Below are 20,382 nucleotides of genomic sequence, written 5' to 3'. Positions count from 1 at the left end.
TTCTTAGTCCCTCTTTATTATTTTAATGTTGTCTTCTTTTATATACTAACATGGCCCTTACCCTTTGTTGGGCTTTTTTTTTTTTTTTTTTTTAATCTTGCTTTCTTTTTTTTGGATTTCCCTGTCTGGGTTGACTTCCGGTTTTTCTTCCCAGTGTTCTACTCTTGGGTTGATACCCGATATTATTGATTTTCTAACCAAAGAACTCCCTTTAGTATTTCTTGTAGTTTTGGTTTGGTTTTTACGATTTCCTTCAACTTGTGTTTATTTGGAAATGTCTTAATTTCACCTTCATATTTAAGAGACAGTTTTGATGGATATATGATTCTTGGCAGGTAATTTTTTCCTTCAATTTTTTAAATATGTCATCCCATTGACTTCTTGCCTGCAAGGTTTCTGCTGAGTAGTCCGAGCTTATCCTTATTGGCTCTCCTTTGTAGGTGACTTTTATCCCTTGCTGCGCTCATAATTGTCTCTTTATCTTTGGTTTTGGCAAGCTTGATTATAATATGTCTTGGTGACTTTCTTTTAAGATCTACCGTATGTGGAGTTCGATGAGCATCTTGAATAGATATCTTCTCATCTTTCACAATATCAGGGAAGTTTTCTGCCAACAAATCCTCAACAATTTTCTCTGTATTTTCTGTTATCCCTCCCTGTTCTGGTACTCCAATCACTCGCAGGTTATTTCTCTTGATAGAATCCCACATGATTCTTAAGTTTTCTTCATTTTTTAAAATTCTTTTATCTGATTTTTCTTCAAATATATTAGTGCCAAGTGATTTCTCATTGAGTTCAGAAATTCTAGCTTCTGCTTACTCAATTCTGCCCCTCTGACTTTCTATTGAGATATCTAATTCTGTAATTTTATTGTTAATCTTCTGAATTTCTGATTGCTTTCTGTCTATGGATTTTTCCAGCTTATTAAACTTTTCATTATGTCCTGAATAATCTTTGTAATTTCTTCAGTTGCTTTATCTATGTGTTTCTTGGCTTGTTCTGCGTATTGCTTCATTTCCTTCCTGATGTCTTGAAGGGTTCTGTATATTAAACTTTTGTATTCTGCATCTGGTAGTTCCAGGAATGCTCTTTCATCTAAAAGATCCCTGGATTCTTTGTTTTGAGAGCCTATTGAGGTGATCATGGTCTGTTTCTTTATGTGACTTGATATTCACTGTTGTCTCTGAGCCATCTGTAAGTTATTATATTAGTTTATGCTTACTTACTGTGTCATAGCTGCTTGCTTTGTTTTGTTTTGGTATACCCCTGTGGGTTGCTTGAGTGAACTAGCTTGATTATTTTCACCTTTGGAGCTCTGGTGTCCTGTCCCCAGCTGGGTGGAGCTGTTATCAGGTATATCAGTCTAGGAGTCCATTCAGTTTTCTTGTATGAATTCAGCTCAGGTTTCTAGGTAGTTGATATCAAGTGTGTGGTACAAGCTCTGTCCTACAGTCTTAGAGGGTCGGGGTGATTGGCATATATACCAGTATCTCATTGCAGCAGGGGGTCACGCTCTGAACAAGGCAAGAGGCTGAGAACCAACCCCCAAGTGTCTCTGAGGAAAATGCATCTCTGTTCCCTAGAGCGTGCTAGTGGGTGTGTTCTGCAGAGGGACCATGGGCACCCAAGGTTTTGGTTGTAAGGACTGGGAGGTACCAGTTATCTTTGGACCCCTGTCGCAGGTGGCTGGGTGACCTGAGTGGAGCTACCAGTCCTTAGGTCCCTGATATGGGTAGGTGAAGACCTTGTTTAAGAGGCAAAACAATGTCAAACGTCAAACACCCACCTCTCCACCGCACAGCTGAAATGGTTGGAGTTTGCCAACGAGGGCCTATTCTCCCGAAATAGGCCCACGAAGGTCCATGCAGAAGGGAAAGATGCTCAAGGTCCACGGACGGTTTATGCCTGGACAGGAGCCCCTTCTGTCCTGAGTTCCCCCAGTTAATGGAGCTAGCAAATGATCTTTTCTCCCCAGTTGCAAATTTTTTCCTTCCGCAAGGCCAGGAGGATGGCTCTAGGTGCTCACCAGGGTCTATCTTAGGCCCAGGGATTCAGCCCCTGAAACCGGCTTGGGGAGCAGTAAAATATACTCAAGTACTTAGCTTTTGCCGAGAGCGTGCGGTTCTCCTCAGATTCCGGAGGTGTGAGTGGGCTGTGTGGGTGGCTGCTTCTCCCTGAGGAAACTGGGGCCAAATGCCAGTACCAGCCCACCGCCACTGCCACCACTGCTCCAGGAATGGTGCCTGAGTGCTCCCCGCGATTCAGGTCTGGTAACTCTTCTCCACCTCTGAATGGCCTCTTCCTCCCCCTGCCCCTCAGTTCATTGTCTAAGCTTGCCTTTGATGCTCAGGGCTATCAGCTTTTCACAAATATACTCGTTTCACTTGTTTTTTTGGGTCGTTGTTGTAAAGGGGGCTCGATGGAAGTGTCTGTCTATTCCGCCATCTTGGCTCCTGGTTAACTTCTGATGATAATAAAGAATTCTTGCATTGTTAGGAGTGTGAACTAGTAGACCCTTAAGGTCCTCCTAACTTAAGATTTTGATTAAAGGAAAGATAATGAGGTTATATATTTTTTTATTTACCTTATCTTCAAAAGATTTCTTTCAAAGATGGTTGTTACAGAGTCATCTTACAATGATATACAGTTTCCAATGGCTTCTTACACGTTAAATGCAGATAAAATGTAATGAATACAACTCGGTGCCTGTGTTTCCAGGAGGTATATCATTTCATATGAAATAAAGCTTTCCTTTACACAGAATTTATTTTTTAATCCCAGTGATTTTTCCTTGGGAAGACTTATGCTCATGTTGTTGATCGAATATTGGGAGAAGAACTACTTTTTGTTTTTGTTTTTGTTTTTTAAATACATCAAGTGTGGGATTGCCCCCATACATACATCTTCTACCCCCCATGGACCTTTTTAAATGTAAATATGCATATTACCTGAGATAGTATTGACTGAAATATTCTGAGATGTTTATACTGTACTACAACTCTCCATTAGCTCAAAGCACAAAAATTGGGCTAAATTGGGAATTAGCACTTGGATTCAAGGTGAATGTATATCTCACCCCTACCGTGGACTAACTATTACTGCCTCCCACAGCCTTCCAAAGGGCCCTTACCTGCTGCTTGTGTACGTCATAGAGGACAGCAGCTGACCCCTCTAATGTTGTCAGTTGCCTCTGGAACCAACATGTCTGTCCTGTACTTTCTTCTGTATTGGTAGACTTTGGGTAGGGTTGGGTAGAGATTGGGAGGCTACTACAGGGTGGGCCAGTGTTTATGGTCTGCTACTATTTTATATGGGGAGAAAAAATTGTACCACTAGAAATCACTCTGGAGGTCTGAAGAATTATTTAGAGGAGGACCTTCTTTTCTAAAAGCATGTGCTAGAGTGGAAAAAACCTGGACAAGGAGTCAGGAGACATAGGAAGTAGTCTGGGCTCTTATCTGAGTTAGATGCACTCCCATTGGAAAGTAATAGCTCTGGACACTGGTTCCTGAATTAGTCAGGGGTTGCTAAATTATGCTGCAGTAACAAACAACCCCCAAATTTTATTGGCTTCCAAAAGCAAAAGGTTTACTTATCCTTCATGTTATGCTTCAGCTGCTAATCACCTTATGTCTTCTTTATTTGGGGATCTGGACTAAAGGATCTGTTCCCTCCTGGGACATGATCTTCTTGCAGAAGAGGGAAAAGAACAGTGGTAGAACCCTGCAATGGTTTTTAAAGCCTCTGCTCAGCTGTGATCTTTATCACTTCTTCTCACACTCCATTGGTCAAAGCAAGTCACACGGTGGAGGTTGCCCTCCAAGGGGCAGGAAGTACACTCCTCCCACAAGGAGAGGTCTTGGAGGGATAGGCTAGATGAGAAGGGTAGCATAGTATCTGTAAGTTGAAAGAACCAGTAAAAGATATGTGAAATCTTTCCCAGTGCCAAAATTACAAAAAAAAAGAAATTATGTTGAGCCAATTCTGACTCATGGTGACCCCATGTGTGTCAGAGTAGAACTGGTCTCCATAGGGTTTTCAATGGCTGATTTTTCAGAAGTAGATCACCAGGCCTTTCTTCCAAGGCACCTCTGGGTAGACTCAAACCTCCAACCTTTTGGTTGATAGCGGGTTAACCGTTTGAACCACCTAGGTATTCTGCTCCCAAATTACACATCTTAATTCATGAGTTAATAGAAGCAATAATTAGTTTGGAAGTAGAAGTATATTATCAAGAGATGAGGGGTCAGATAAAAGATGACCCAGTTCAAAAAGGGACTAAGCTTTTATATGAGTTAATAGCTTGCATATGCATATATAATTTTTATACTTAAATGTCTTCAACTATTTCTAAAACAAGCTCTTGCTCTTTAAAAGTGCCATGAGTTTGATATTTCAAACAATACATAAATAACGGGGCTTTACCTATGTATGGTGATTTGCACCTGGCAAAGCACTTTTCCATACATCTGTTTCTGTCTCATTTGTCCCTCACACTGGCCACGTCTGGTTTATTTACCATGTATTCCTAGTGCCTAGTACATTGCCTGGCAAGTAGTAGGCGCCGAATAATCCACTGTGAGAGGGTGGGGGATGGGAAGGAACTATGTAGAGGGATACTGGAGACAGTTATGAGGCTGAGGAAATACAGTCCGTTCCCCAGGCTAAAGCCCAAGAAGGGATTACCCATCCTTTTACCTCATGGTTTCAGAAACAACCAGTCACAAAATCAGAAAAGTCCCCTCTTTGAGTTGACCTGTTGAACATATGTGTGCCCGTACCCAGCTCACATGGTTATTGGAAGAGGGAAATGAGATGAAGATATTAAAGCTTTTTGCAAGTTTCAAAATGTAAATGCACATTCTAGGTCATTGGCCAGAGTCCTGAAATGAAACAAACAGTTAATGTGCTTGACTGCTAACCAAAAGGTTGATGGTTCAAATCCACCCAGAGGTGCCTTGGAAGAAAGGCCTGGCAATCAAATTCTGAAAAATCAGCCATTAAAAACCCTGTGGAGCCCAGTTCTACACTGATGCACATGGGGTAGCCATGGGTTAGAATCCACAGCAACTGTTTTTGTTTGTTTGCTTGTTTTAATATTACGCCAGTGTAGGTTGGAAGTACCAATTAATATTTTTCCAAGGAAAGAAATGTGAATATGTGCCAAGGCCAAGGATGATGATAGCAAGCATAAAAACCCGTTGCCCTCGAGTCAATTCTGACTCATAGCAACCCTATAGGGCAGAGTAGAATTGTTCCTTAGGGTTTCCAAGGCTGTAAATCTTTACAGAAGCAGACTGACAAACATCTTTCTCTCGAGGAGCAGCTGGTGGATTCGAACCGCCAACTTTTCGGTTAGTAGCAGAGCAGTTAACCGCTGTACCATCAGGGATCCTAAACACTTACACACCACTTACTATATGCCAGGCAGTTTTCTAATAGCTTTTCATATAGTAATTTATTTAATCCTCCATCATTCCTTTGAGATAGGTGGTATTGTTATTTCCATATTACGGATAAAAATAGTATACGGAGTAGTCTGTACAGAGAAATCAAGTAATTGGCCAAGAACATCAGCTGCAATTTCAGTCAGAATCCCAGAGTTTGTAACAGGTGGCTCCCACCTTTGTAGAGCTATTACTCTAACCATCTTTGAAGTAGAACGGTAACATACTAGGAAGACACTGCATTAGATTTGAAAAGTACGCGGACTGTTGCTTTCACTTGGGTTACCTGATTAATCCTTGAACTAACCCTGCGGGGGAGGGGGGGAAAGAAGTGTGTTTCCCATTTTACAAATCAAAAAACACAGCATAGAGCAGTCACCTTGTCCAAGGTCACACAGTTAATGTTCCAGGTGGAATTTGATCCCAAGTGTTCTGTCTCCAAAGCCACTTTTTAAAAATGTTATAACACACTGATTATCAAAGCTCGTCTATCCACTGAAAAGGCTGCAACCCTATTCAGCAAGGTAAGTAGTAGCAAAGGAGTTTTCTCAACTCCTCTGCTCTTCATTTAAAGACTTGGGGTTTGCTTTGATTTTGCTTGTACTTGGGGATCCTCTGATGAAAGCCATCCAGGGCCATTTGTATTCGGGCATCTTCGTGATCCCTGCTGGGTTTTAGTAATCCCACCACATCAATTCCTGCCGACCAACCTCAGGGGTCATCATAAAGTACTTAAAGCATTCTTATCTACTGAATCCTGTGATCAGGCAAACATTCTAACCCTTCTATGAAGAAGAAAGGTAATTTTGTACCTGCTGAGGGACAGGATAGAACTAAATTGTATTTGAGTGGCAAATGCTATTATCATTTTAGGGGCTTGATTACCAAAATAAGGAACGAGTTCTAATTTTAAGATTGCATTAGAAGATTGTGGACATTTCAAAAAGTTTTTTCAAACCAACTGCATTGAATTTCTTCTTTTTAAATTTTTTCCACTGCACTCAGCTCTCAGGATAGCCACCTATCATTCAATATTTGTTTTCTAGAAACTCCGTAATGTTACTTTTAGGTTGTTGAATCCACGATGATAAAATGTTCTTGTTTTCCTTTTTTTCATGTATCTAGACAGGAAGGCATGTGAGCAGGGAAGGGGAAAGTGTGGCTGGATTGAAAACCAGCTCCCTATAAGTTAGTGCAGTGAAGTATGCCAAACACCTAGGCTCCAGTCACCAGATCTGCCAGCGATGCTGACGCTTAACCTTTTGGGGCTGGTTTCCTTGTATGCAGGCAAAGGACCATCAGAAATGAAAGTCCCCTGAGAGCGTGACCTTATCAGCCTTTCATTTCTCTACCTCCAGCACCTTGAACCATATAGTCAGTAATAATGCGACATCAATAAGTAACTATTGAACGAAGGATTAAATGCCCTATGGGGGGCGGGGAAAGATGCCAAGTCTGGCATTCAAGACCTCTGTAATTTGTCCTCCTCCTCAGCCTCATTTCTTGCCCAGTGCTGTGGGCACATGGGCATCTTACGGGTCCAAGGTCATGCCTTGGCATTTTCCACTTCTCTGTGTGCGAGCTCTCTTTGCCACCCTCCTGCCTCCTGGTTATCATTTAAGAGTCAACTCCAAAACCGCTTCTTCTGAGATCTTTTGCCAGCCCTCCTAACTAATCTTAAACCATTTCATCCTCTATAACCCTACAAGACTTTGTTTATGGCCTTGTTAGAGTACTTATTTCTATAGGTTATATATTATGCATTTATTTGTTCTACAGGTACTTATTGAACACTCTTTGTCAACCAGCCAGTGTGCTAGGGCTTTACATGAATCATCCTCACAGCACCCCAATGATTGTTCATTACTTCTTTTAACCAGCACTTACTGATTTCATGGGAACCCTGGTGGCATAGTGGTTAAGTGCTATGGCTGCTAACCAAGAGGCTGGCAGTTCAAACCTGCCAGGCGCTCCTTGGAAACTCTATAGGGCAGTTCTACTCTGTCCTATAGGGTCCCTATGAGTCGGAATCGACTCGCTGGCAGTGGTTTTTTTTTTTTTTTTAATTGATTGCATGTTAGATAGCAGGCTCTATTCTAGGTGCTGTGAGGTAGGAAAAATTGGAGATCATCCCGCTCTCAAGGGTCTTACATTCTAGTAGAGGCTTGGAAAAAAGTACCAAAATAAAACGAATAAGATAATTTCAGATAGGATAAACCATTAATCAGTAAAAGTTGCCATCATGTTAGGGAATGACAGGGGTGGGGGATTAGAATTAATCCAGATTATAAATTCTTGAAGAGCGATATTGCATTCTATGCATGCATGTATTACCCCAGCACCTGGCACAGTGTGTTAAATACTTGGGCCACTCTAAAATCTTAGTCAAATAGTGAAAAGGACTTTGAATTCAGTGACCTCTAAGGTTCCTTCTGGAGCACTAGTGGCACAGTGGTTAAGCTTTCGGCTGCTAACCAAAGTGTCGGCAGTTCGAATCCACCAGCTGCTCCTTGGAAACCCTATGGGGCAGTTCTGCTTTGCCTGTGGGGCGCTTTGAGTTGGAATTGACATGATGGCAATGGGTTTGGTTTTTTTTTAAGGTTCCTTCCAGCTCCAAAACTGCTTCAGAAGGTAAAGAAATAGGTATGATGTAGGAAAAAAGTGTAAGACATGAGGCCTGCCTTAAAAATGCCGGATTTGCAGGGAATATTTTAGCTAATTCTTGAACCTGAGTGTCTTAGTTACCTAGTGTTGCCAGACCAGAAATACCACAAGTGGGTGCCTTTAAAGAACAGATATTTATTTTCTCACAGTTCAGGTGGTTAGAAGTCTAAGCTCGGGGGAGGCCCTTCCTTGTCTATTTCAGCTTCTAGAGACCAATAGCAATTCTTGGCATTCCCAGACTTGTAGATGCATCTGTCTCCTGTGTCTTTCCTGGTTGTTTTATAACTCAGAAGTGATTAGGTTTAGAAACCATTGCATACTAGCATGACTTCATTAACATGACCAAAGAAAAACCCTGTTTCCAAATAGGATAACATCCACAATTACAAGGGCCAGAATTTTAACACATATTTGTTGGTGGTAGGGGGGACACAATTCAATTCATAACACTGGGCAACGACATAGTCAGCTCTCAATTTCTACAGTCCCACAGAGGAGAAGTTTGCCCAGTCCCCAGAATATTTTCCCTTTGACTTCGGAATGCGTTATACTCTTTAATTTTTTTTTGCAGCAAAAATTACCTTTCAAATTATATTTGGCTTAAATGAATATAGAAACCCTGGTGGTGTAGTGGTTCAGATCTACAGCTGCTAACCAAAAGATTGGCAGTTTGAACCCACCAGGCGCTCCTTGAAAACTCTATGGGACAGTTCTACTCTGTCCTATAGGGTCACTATGAGTCGGAATCGACTCCATGGCAATGGGTTTGGTTTTTTTTGGTTTTTAGATGAATACAGTAATGAATTTGCATTCCCTAAGTTCACACAATGTGATGTGCAAAAAAATATAGCAAGAGGCAAAGGAAAGCCAATCTAAGCTTAAAATTTTTCTGTGTTCATCCAAGTTTTCTTGTTCACTAAAACTGCTGATGAATATTGCTAATGTAATGACAGGCAAAAGTCAAGGATGTTCCTGTTAACTGTGATAACCAAAAGGAAAAAAGGAATTTTAAGACCACGTAGACATGAGCTAATAGAATTCAAATTTCAGACACTCTCATTAGACATCATCCATCCTACTCAGAAATGATTCTCCAAGCCAGTAAGAAAGGACTTTGAAATGTTTACTCAGGAGTGATGATGAAGTTATATGGATTGAGTCACCTATTTGTTCCCAGTGGGTCTCCTTCACTGTCATTAGTAAATCGCAGAGTTTGGCCATTGCGTTGAGTTTTTCTGTGCAAAACTTTAGGAGCCCTTATCAGAATGAAACCCAAAACCTCATGTGCTTGGCACTCAGCTTCAACAAGCTGAGATAATGGGCCCAGACAGCAAGTCTGTTTTTGAGATCAGAAACCTGTGAACTGCTTTGATTAGTCCTTAGCTGAGTAGGGAAGGGAAGAGGAACTGCAAGTCGAGAATGTGCTAATCTCACGTTTTGTAGTAGGAGTGATTTGCAGGGGTATTCGAGCTCTTGTAATGGTTAAGAGCTACGGCTGCTAAACAAAAGGTCAGCAGTTTGAACTGACTGTATGGCACCTAAGGACCTAACATGAACAGTATGGTATTATAAAACCTGTTGCCTTCGAGTTGATTCCGACTCATAATGACCCTCTAGAACAGAATAGAACTGCCCCATAGGTTTTCCAAAGAGCACCTGGTGGATTGGAACTGCTGACTTTTGGTTAGCAGCTGTAGCTCTTAGCCATCACTATTAAATATTTTACATCAGTATAGTCTATAGTGTCAAATGATAATTACGAAAGATAGCAGCTCTAACTAATGTATACTTCTGGGCAGAGTGTAAGGATAACAACGAGTGAGTGTGTACAGAGAAAATGTGTCACAAACAACTCAAAGTCACCTCCCGAGGCAATATTCATGTTTTAAAAAAGAATTAAATTTTTAATTGCTATTAGACTGACTTGCCTACCCCTATCATTTGCCGAATAATGTTTCCTGAGTGCTTTTTTCCTGGTAGTGTGCAAGCTGTGTTGACTATAGCTTTATCTTTTGGGCCTCACATAATATTTTCTCCCTAAAGTCAGATCTTTGGAGTTTTAATTAGCAGTGGAGTAATTGGAGTTTATAAAGGTAATGATTTTCATTAAAGGATTTTGAGGACATGGCCTTAATCTTTATAGAGTTTGTACTTCCCATTTTCTCTAATATTTGTTTTAGTATTATAACTAGCTTTTGGCCATGAGGCAGATAATCCATTCATATAATGCCATTCAAATACAGAGAAATTTAGCAGTTCTGTTGAGTGTGACTTTCAGCACAGGGTCATCCAGTCTAAGTAAAATGGTTTGTAGGATTCTGAGTATGAGACAGTATTTCCTCCCTCAACAACCACAACAAAAAACAAAACAAACAAACAAAAAGAATGCTCAGTATGGACCAGGTATTGTGTGAAGTGCAAAGAAATAAAAATATGAATAATTCAGGTCAACATTTCTCCTTTTTGTTTCAAAGTTGTGATTTTCCTAAATGGCAGAATGACTTCCTCAGCCACCCATTTTAGTTGGGTAGTGTAAGGAGTCTTTAATATCAGCGATATCAAAAGTACAATCTTTAATAATTTTCAGGCTACTGGTGAAACTGAACCAAGCGTTCTTTTAGAAATGCCTATAAGGAATTTATGAAAACCTGTACTTAGCACAAATCAAGGTTGTTTGTTTCTCTTATAAAACGATTCTTTATAAATGGAAAGAGAAACAGGTCAGCAGAGAAGAAAGCACACAGAAAGCCAGGCTCAGGTTCAGGTATCTGCGGAGCCTCTTAATAACTGGGCTGGCTTCCTTGAGAACAAGTTCCTTAAGCCTGATGTCTCTCTGCTTCTTCATCTCTTAAGGCTGTAAAAATGATGAATGAGATAATGTTTGGAAAGGGTTTCACATAGTACTAGCACATCATCTGTGCTCCATAGATGGCAGCTGTTATTATAAAAGCTTTAGTCTTAAGACTAAACCACGTTAGTCTGTTTACAAGAGCTATGCACAAAATTTAAACCTGCACCTAGTTTTTTGACAACACACTGTGGAGAAACCTCTGGTAGTATTTCTCAAGATGTGAATTAAACAACTCTTGGTTTGTATCACACACAATGAAAACTTTCTCAAAGGTGTGTTGTGCAATTTGCAATTTTCCGTGCAGCCTCTTGCTAAGACTTCCCTGTTTGGCAAACATAGGTTTTCATCAGCTCTCTTGGCCACCTATCTCTTCTCTCCAGGATCATTTGTATTTCCTCACGTCATGCATGGTACCCAAGCAATAATTGCAGGTTGTTCATCCTTTTATGTTTTGCATAGATCCCTCTCTCTCTCTGCCAACACGTCTTGATCCTTCTCTAGCTCTTGAGTATGGCTCTCGTCACCCTCTCTGAGATGAAGAGAGCCTGTTCTCCTTGTTTCTCTTTCGTTACTCATTGGACTGGTGTTTGCTCTGATCTTTGCTTACCGTTCCGGGAGCAACTTCTCAGGCTAAGTTTGGTCTGAAGAAATCCGAAACTAACAAGGATAAAACGGTCCTTGTCTTATAAGAAGAAAAATGAACAGATTTTTTTTATTAGTATCAAGATTACATGTAGGGTTCATTAATGGGCCCTAAAAAAATAAAAAGAGAACGGTTGCTGTTGAGTCTGTTCCAACTCATGGCAACCCCAAGTGCTGCAGAGTAGAACTGCACTCTCTAGGGTTTTCAATGGTTGTGATCTTTAAGGCTTTCTTCAGAGGTGCCTCTAGATGGGTTCGAACTGCCAGTGTTTCAGCTAGTAATTGAGTGCTTAATTATTTGTGCCAGGGACTCCTAATGGATCCTAGAAGCTGTAAACATTGTACTATGTTATAGAAAATGATAAATAAAGAAGTTATAAAATTAGCTCTTAAATCAATGTAAATTCATTAGGATGCCTTATCTATGAGAAATATTTGTTATTAAAGATAAGACTTATTTTATTAAGGATATATTTCTAAAAACAGAAGATACTTGTCCAGGGCTTCTTATGGCTCTAAGAATCATGCATTATTAAATCCTATAACTTTGATGCTCTTTGATTCTTGTTAATTATTGATTTTTGCAGTCTTGATATTGTAGTAAATGTTCTTCCCAATACAGCTGGCTTCCTGCCAAGGCCTTTTCCTTATTACTTATAGAAGAGATAGTTTGATGATGAGTATGCAAAGTATACTTATAAAGTTTTGTCTGGATCACAGAGTTTGATTGACCCAGCAGGTTTTCAATTTTTGCTCTATCCTATTCATATAGATATTAGGACATTATAGCATTATTTGGTGTATATTCTTTGGACTGCATGCCAGTAATTCCTGTATTGAAGTATCAAAAGTCTTTGTCCTTAAAGATCTCCCTAAAGAGTGATTCCAGGGCACAGGGCTCCAAGTTAAGCTTTATTTGAATTTTTAAGTGTGTCATGAACCGAGCACAGCGTCATGAGCAAATGAAGAATTCGCTGAAGGAATAGATGCTGATAGTGCATTTGTTTGTTATTATTTTATGAATCCTGGCAAATCCCTCTGTGTATCCTTCACATATCAAAAGAAGTTCCTTTAAGAATTAGCTCGATAGAGAAGTGTAGATACAATTAGGAGAGAGATCTTTAGTTTACGCCTCTGAGGAATGAATATAAAACAGCAAACAGAAAAAACAACAAAATTCAAAATTAGGGAAAATGCTAGTTTAAAAAAAAGTCTTTTAAAACTTGCCCAAAATAAGTCATTCTTGGTAAGTTAAAGATTGTTTTTGGTTGAAAACTTTTTAAAAACTTCAAGTAATTGCATATGTTTTGTCTTAAGTGACGGTGGAATGCATCCCTCTAGCAAAGAACAGTTTATAGCTCATCTACTCACAACACAGCATAATCACCGAGGATAAAAACGAACAAGCCATGCTCTGCAAGATCCAGGAACAGGTGGTACAAATAGTCATCCCAAATGTCTGGAAGATCGGCCTGGCAACAGCTGTCTCCAAAGACTCAAAGACAAGCGTTCCCGGCTCTACCTCTGTCTTAGCTATCTGCTGCTGCCATAACGGAAATACCACAAGTGGTGGCTTTAACAAACAAAAATTTATTTTCTTACAGCTTAGGAGACCGTAAATCTGAATCAGGGTGCTGGCTGTAGGGGAAGCCTTTCTCTATCGACTCTGGAGGAAGATCCTTGTCTCTTCTGAGCTTCTGCTCCTGGGCGATCTTCATGTGGCTTGACATCTATCTTCCCCCATCTCTGCTTTGTTGGCTTGTTTAATCTCTTTTATATCTCAAAAGAGATTGACTCAAGTTACACCCTACACTAATTTTGCCTCATTAACATAACAAAGACAACCCATTCCCAAATGGAATTATAACCACAGGCATAGAGGTTAAGATTTACAACGCATTTTGGGAGGACATGATTCAATCCATAACAACCATCAAGGGACAGGAGAAGCAATTGTTTAGACACCTGTTGCAGTCATTCATTGATTTAACGGGTACAGGTTTGCCCTGGTGAAGGAATGAATGGGCTATTCATTTGTTCACTTGTGGTATACCACCAGCCCTCTCTGGAGTGGGCTCAGTGACTGATGACAAGGAAGGGTTATCTGGATATATCTGTTTCGAAAATGGAAATTCCCATTCAGATCTTAGTCTTTTATAAGGACATTATCACTGAGAACATTCATTACCTATAGTGTTATTTTATCCCCAGCTATATTTGCTTACAGTCCATGTGTAAACTGTCCTCTAACAGAGCCAGACAGATATCTGTCTGACCCTGAGCTGATGGTTGACTGCATATCATCATGGTTGTTTTTAAAAATATCAAAAGCTTGTGTTCCATATTTTAAGTGAAGCTGAGTGTGATCATTCTAGAACCCTTTATGTTCTCTTCTTTGGACAATTCTCTATTTAATAGTTAATCAAAAGCCTTTCTACAAGAAGGCTTTTATTTTCCACCAAGGAATTCATAGGTGACAGTATTCAGTACGTATCATACGAGGCTTTAGGTCTAAATAATCACATACGTTCCCAATCCATTTTTTCTTCTCATTATTGTTTTAGAAACTTACCATTTTCTCATTAAAACTAGATGTTTATTATGAAAGCTTTAGAACATACAAATAAGTAAAAACAGAAAAATAAAAACCATCATTTAGATATAACCAATATCAATATTTTTTGTGTATGTATTTTCAGTCATGCTTCTATCAGCTATCTAGATAGCTGTATTAGATATCTAGCAAAATTGTATGATATGGAAAATACTCTTTGGTAGTCTTTTGATTTTTAAGAGTTCATTATATTTTAAGGATGTTAACTGTTTATCTGTTATGTTTTTTACAAGTATGTTTACTAGTTTGCCATCATCATTTCGATTTTGGTTTTGGCATTTTTTTAAGTTTATACAATGTTTTATATATGTGAGGTGTGTTAATTTTTATGTTTTCTGACTTCAGCATTCATGCATAGAAATATCACTTCTATATTATGACAATATAAACATTTTCTATACTTTGTAGTCCTTATTATTTTATTTCTACATACCTCCCATCTTTCCAGTCCATAATATGTACATGCAAACCAAACTATGTATATTAATCTGTTTAAAAAGTGAAAATCTGAGGATCTATCTATGTTTTCAAAACTACTCCAAATAAGGTGACCAAAATATCAGCTCCTTTATTTCAGGATGGGATATACTGCAGCTTGGGAGCAGGAGATAAGGAAATCAATGGCTGAATTTGTATCAACTTCTTGGAAATAGCAAATAGTTATCTCCCCCTGGAAGAATAAGATATGGCTTTTAAAGTGCTTGTGTGAGTTTGCTATAACAAAGAACAGAAATGTGTCATTTGTAAGATAGACTGTTTTGACACATTTTAGATGGTTATTCACTGTTCTATTTTAGCTTTTTTTTTTTTAGCATAATGGTAAGGGCACTGCTCTGCTAAGAACACCCAATAAAAAGGAGTTTGTCTTTCATTATTCTGGAGCTTGAAAAAGCATGTGACCTACGCAGGATAGAAGTAACAAACAGTATGACATAGGCACCGACCAATCAGAGTGGACTCTGGCTATAAATTACTGGCTTGCCCATACTGGTATTGGTACCTAGGAACCCTGATAGCACAGTGGTTAAGTACTCGGCTGCTGACTGAAAGGTTGGTGGTTTGAACCCACTAAATGTGCTGTGGGAGAAATATGTGGCCATCTGCTTCTGTAAAGATTATAGCCTTGGAAACCGTATGGGGCAGTTCCTCTCTGTCCTACAGGGTTGCTATGAGTTGGAATTGGCTTTATGGCAATTTTCTTTTTTTGGTCCATAGCAGCTGAGCATCACCCGTGATTATACACTGGAGTGTTTACCAAAAACTCTGCTAGGCCCTCGGAACGGAGTGGAGAACAAGATAAACAAGGTCCCTGCCGTTCTGGAGCATACATTCTAGTTGGAGAGAGAGCTAATTAATAAGAAAACAGGCAAATAAAATGATTTCAGATAGCCATAAATACCTTAAAACTGAGCGAGTTAAGTGGACAGAGTGACCAAAGATGGAGTATTTTAAAATGAGTGCTCAAGGAAATTTCTCTGAAGTTTTGATCCTTGAGCAGAGACTTAGCTAATAAGGAGCCAGTCATTGGAACATTTGGGGGCAGCGCATCCCAGGGAGAGGGAAAAAAAACAGATTAAGGGACTGAATGAACTAAATAAACCTAAAATCCTTTCCAGATTTAAAGATTGTACCTCCTTTGAATTTCACTCTTGGCCAGCGTAACCCATCATTTGCTTTAATTGCCATTTTTGTGCTGATGATTCCCACATCTATATCTCAAGTTAAAGTCTCTCTTGTGAGGTCCATTCCCAGAGACCAAGCTGTGTCATGAACATCTCTACCTGGATATTGCAAGGCTCCTCAAATGCATGATATCCAAAATGACTCAATAAATTTCCCCGGTAACTTGCTCCTTTCTTTTTATACTTTCCTTGTATTTCATGTCAGTCTCCCTTTGAATCTTCTACTCCAACTTTTCTGCCAGTAACCATCTACTTATCTTTCTAGACTCAGCTCAAGAATCACCTCCTTATGTGACATTTTTCCTGGTGGTCCACTTCTCTGGGCAGAATTGTCTACTGCCTTTCATGTTATCATGATTAGACTGGTATCAGAGAATGGGTGATTAATGGATATTGAATGAATGAGTGAAATGAACATTCTGTGATCTGAGGATTGCTAATGTCATTATCCCACTTGGCATATGTCCTCCTACCAATAATCTCTCCAAGACGTGGAGAAGCCATTGACTTTCTTGCTTTTATTCAGCTTCACCTGGTCACCAACTTCTAAGACTCATATAAATCCCTATCTCCATTTGTTTGTACACATTCTTCTGTTGTGGGAATTCTTGTCTTTTTTCACATATGTTGTGTCTTGCAGAGTGCAGTGACCACACTTCCTATCCTTCCCTGAGGTTGAGATTACAACAATGATGTCTAGTCCATTTTTAATAGTGAGGTTCATTCCTTGAACACCATGTTTGACTTAGTTCTCCCTTTCCTTTTATTTTGGCAAACAGCTGAAGCTTCCTTCCACACAGAAATTTATATATAAACCAGTTTCATCATGAGCAATTAAATGCACTTCCAACTCCTCAAAATGTTAATGAAATTTAGAACTGATGCTTAGCTCTCTCTCAGTAAATGTGCTTGGGTAAATAAGCAGTCAGACTTGCGTGGCATTTTTTCTCAGCATCATTCCCAAATACCTCTTATTCCCTGACCAGGCTGGGAGAAATTCACTGAGGTGATTTATTTTAGCAGGGTCAAGAAACCATCTTTGACATGTGTTATGGATTGGATTATATTCCCCCCAAAATGTGTGTCAGCTTGGATTAGCTGTGATTTCCAGTATTGTGTGGCTATCCTCTATTTTGTGGTCTGATGTAATTACGTATGTGTTCTAAATCCTAACCTCTGTGATGTTAACGGGAGCCTTGGTGGTGCAGTGGTTAAGAGCTTGGCTACAAACCAAAAGGTCACCAGTTTGAATCCATCAGCTGCTCCTTGGAAACCCTATGGGGCAGTTCTTCTCTGCCCTGTAGCGTGGCTGAGTCAGAGTCTACTCCATGGCAATTTTTTTTTAATGTTAATGAGGCAGAATTAGAGGCAGTTTTTTTTTTTTTATGTTAATGGGGCAGGACATAGTTTACAGAATTAGGTTGTATCTTGAGTCAGTCTCTTTGAGATATAAAAGAGAAGAGAGGGACCTTATGCCACCAAGAAAGAAGCGCTAGGAGCAGAGCGTGCCCTTTGGACCCAGGGTCTGTATGCTGAGAAGCTGCTAGACCAGGGAAAGATGGATGACAAGGACTGTCCCCGAGAAATGACAAAGAGAGAAAGCTTCCTCCTGGAGCTGGTGCCCTGAATTTGGACTTCTCACCTCCTAGACTGTGAGAGAAAAAATTTCTATTTGATAAAGCCATCCACTTACGGTATTTCGGTTATAGCAGCACTAGACAACTATGACAACATGTAAAAATGGTAAAATTAGCTTTCCTTCCCAGCAGGTTTTTTAAACTTACTGCTGCTAGTGCTAGAGTAATTAACATGGATATCATATACAAATTGGAGAGAATTTTGTCCTTTAGGAGAAATTTCTCTCCCTGAGATCCATTGCTATCACAAATCCTTTATGGCTTCTCTGAGATAATGTTCTCAGGTCTGCCCCTTACCTTCTATCCTCCAGTGGGTAGTACTTTGACATTCCCACAGTCATTCTCCTCACCTTGCCATTCTTCCTGACATTTCTTAATAGAGTCAGGAACAGACCTTTGTCAGTTAATTTGTTATTGAAAAGATCACTGGGATGTAGACTAGCTCAGCAGGCAGAGTTGGGCATGATGCAGAACCTAGTTCAAACCAAATGAACATCAATAATGATAGTAGATATTATTAGTCTTTTTTAAGCATTTACTAAGTGCCATTTACAAATATGTAAATAATTCTCATTTACTCTTGAAAAGAACCCTATGATTTAAGCTTTCCATACTAACTTCTACAGATGAGGAAGTAAAGGCTTAGACAGGTGACGCAGATTCTCTGAAGCCACACAGTAGGTGGCTGAGTTAAAATTTGAAATTCTATCTGCCCATTTGCCGTTTCACGAGTGCTTGAAGTAATGTGGCTGTCTGTGTCTTGAATTATAAGGGTTCTTGAGGAGAGGTGCCTGAGACAAATGGTGTCTTGTTCAGTAGGAAGTTAACCCCTGCTTCTGTTGTCACTTAGTGGGAAGAAAATTCAGATGGCTGAGATGTGGAAACCTTGCAGTGAACCGAGGTTTGACTAACTTGCCTGGATTCTTTTTTTTTTTTTTTTTTTTTGCCTTCTAGGAAGATTTCCAACCTGCTGCAGCCTCAGAGACTAACTGGGAGTCAGTCACAAGCTCAATCTCCGTAAGTAATTTATTACTGTGTTGCCTGTGGGGGGACAAATTGATGCAGTAGCTAAAATTAACCCTAGTGTTACTGCAGCTGCGTTAAGGACCTATGGCTTGACCAAAAGCCAGATTTCAAACAAGATGTTTTCATCTGTTTCATTCAGGTTATATCAGAATAATCTCTTTTAGAAAGGTTTCCAGGAAATGCCAGCAGTCTGTAGGAGCACAGGGATAGCCACTGCCTTAAGTAATTGTTCATTTCAAAGCACAACCTTCCAACTAAAGGACTATCCAGACATATCAAACATGTCCAACTGGTCCATGGCCCAGGCTCCAGTGGAAAATTTTGAAATTGTTTTTGAGTATTCCCGAGGAACCTCTTAACCTTTACAGTTTCAAGGATCTTCTCAGACTTGAAAAATCCCAATGTTTATAGTAAGATAAATTAAGTGTGTATCAAGCATGTAGTCTATTTGACTTGGAAATAAAACATAACACCCCGAAGCTGTAAAATGGTTCATACCCCATTTTTCTCTCCAAATGTAGTCATTTCTTAGCATTCTACCTCCTTATCTGCTGTACACAGAAAGACAAACTTTGTTCTCCCCAATCCTACGTGGAGCACTTGTGTATCAAGAAAATGGAAGATAATAAAGGCATTTGTTCATGAAAAGTTCAAGAGCGTGGAGTAAGCCTGTCCATGATTCCAAAGTGGGTCCACGTGGCTCTCAGAGTTGACTTTCCCCCCCCCAAAGTTATAGGCTATATTTGACTCTTTGGGGAGATTTAAAAAATATATATATCCCTTTCCATGGCAGGATTTCCTCCACAATAGAATTTGTGATTATATTTAATTTGTCTGCTGTGGCTGCTAGAATAAAAGGGCATCATCTGAACAATTGGTCAGCAAGACTTCCAGAGATATTAAGAGTGTTCTATTTGTTTTTTGGCAGTCTAGAATGCATGCTGTGAACCTAGCTAAGTGTACTGTCACTGTTAGCTGGTGTCGAGGGAGACCCTGACTCATGGTGACCCTATGCACAACAGAATTAAACACTGCTCAGTCCTGCACCATTCCAATGATAGGATGTGGATCAAACCATTGTGATCCATAGGGTTTTCACTGGCTGATTTCCAGGAATAGATAACCAGGCCTTTCTCCCTAATCCATCTTAGTCTATAAACTCTGCCGAAACCCGTTCAGCATCATAACAACACACAAGCATCCACTGACAGGCAGGTGGTGGCTGTGTATGAAATGATTGACTGAGAATCAAGGTGATAACATGTCTTAGTTACCTAGTACTCCTATAACAGAAATACCACAAGTGAATGGCTTTAATAAACAGAAATTTATTCTCTCACAGTCTAGGAGGCTAGAAGTTCGAATTCAGGGGCCAGCTCCAGGGGAAGGCTTTCTTTCTGTGTTGATTATGGGGGAAGGTCCTTGTCATCAATCTTCCCCTGGTCTAGGAGCTTCTCAGCACAGGGACCCTGGGTCTAACGGGTATGCTTTGCTCCTGGCTCTTCTTTCTTGGTGGCATGAAGTCTCTGTCCTCTCTGCTCACTTTTCTCTTTTATATGTCAAAAAAGATTGACTCAAAAAACAAACTAATCTTGTAGATTGAGTACTGCTTCATTAACATAACTTCCACTGATCCTGCCTCACAAACATCATAGAGGTGGGATTTACAACACGTAAGAAAATCGCATCAGATGACAAAATGGTGGACAATCACACAATACTGGAAACCATGGGCTAGCCAAGTTGACACACATTTTTGGAGGACACATTTCAATCCATAACAGAATCCTACCACTGAACCAGCAATGCCCCCATTATC

General features: G+C 39.8%; 1 protein-coding gene across 1 annotated transcript in view; it reads left to right on the top strand.

Moving 5' to 3' along the window:
- Positions 1-20,382, top strand: part of PDGFD (platelet derived growth factor D) — a 276,377-nt gene that overhangs the window by 215,528 nt on the left and 40,467 nt on the right. The window contains exon 4 of the mRNA XM_003415607.4: positions 18,492-18,554. Within this exon, the coding sequence (XP_003415655.2) occupies positions 18,492-18,554 (63 nt within the window). The remainder of the gene's footprint in view (positions 1-18,491; positions 18,555-20,382) is intronic.

Source organism: Loxodonta africana, chromosome 7 (genome assembly GCF_030014295.1).
Source record: "Loxodonta africana isolate mLoxAfr1 chromosome 7, mLoxAfr1.hap2, whole genome shotgun sequence".
Classification (NCBI taxonomy): Eukaryota; Metazoa; Chordata; class Mammalia; order Proboscidea; family Elephantidae; genus Loxodonta; species Loxodonta africana.
The sequence above is the reverse complement of the archived record's forward strand: the minus strand, read 5'-3'. Positions and strand labels throughout refer to the sequence as shown.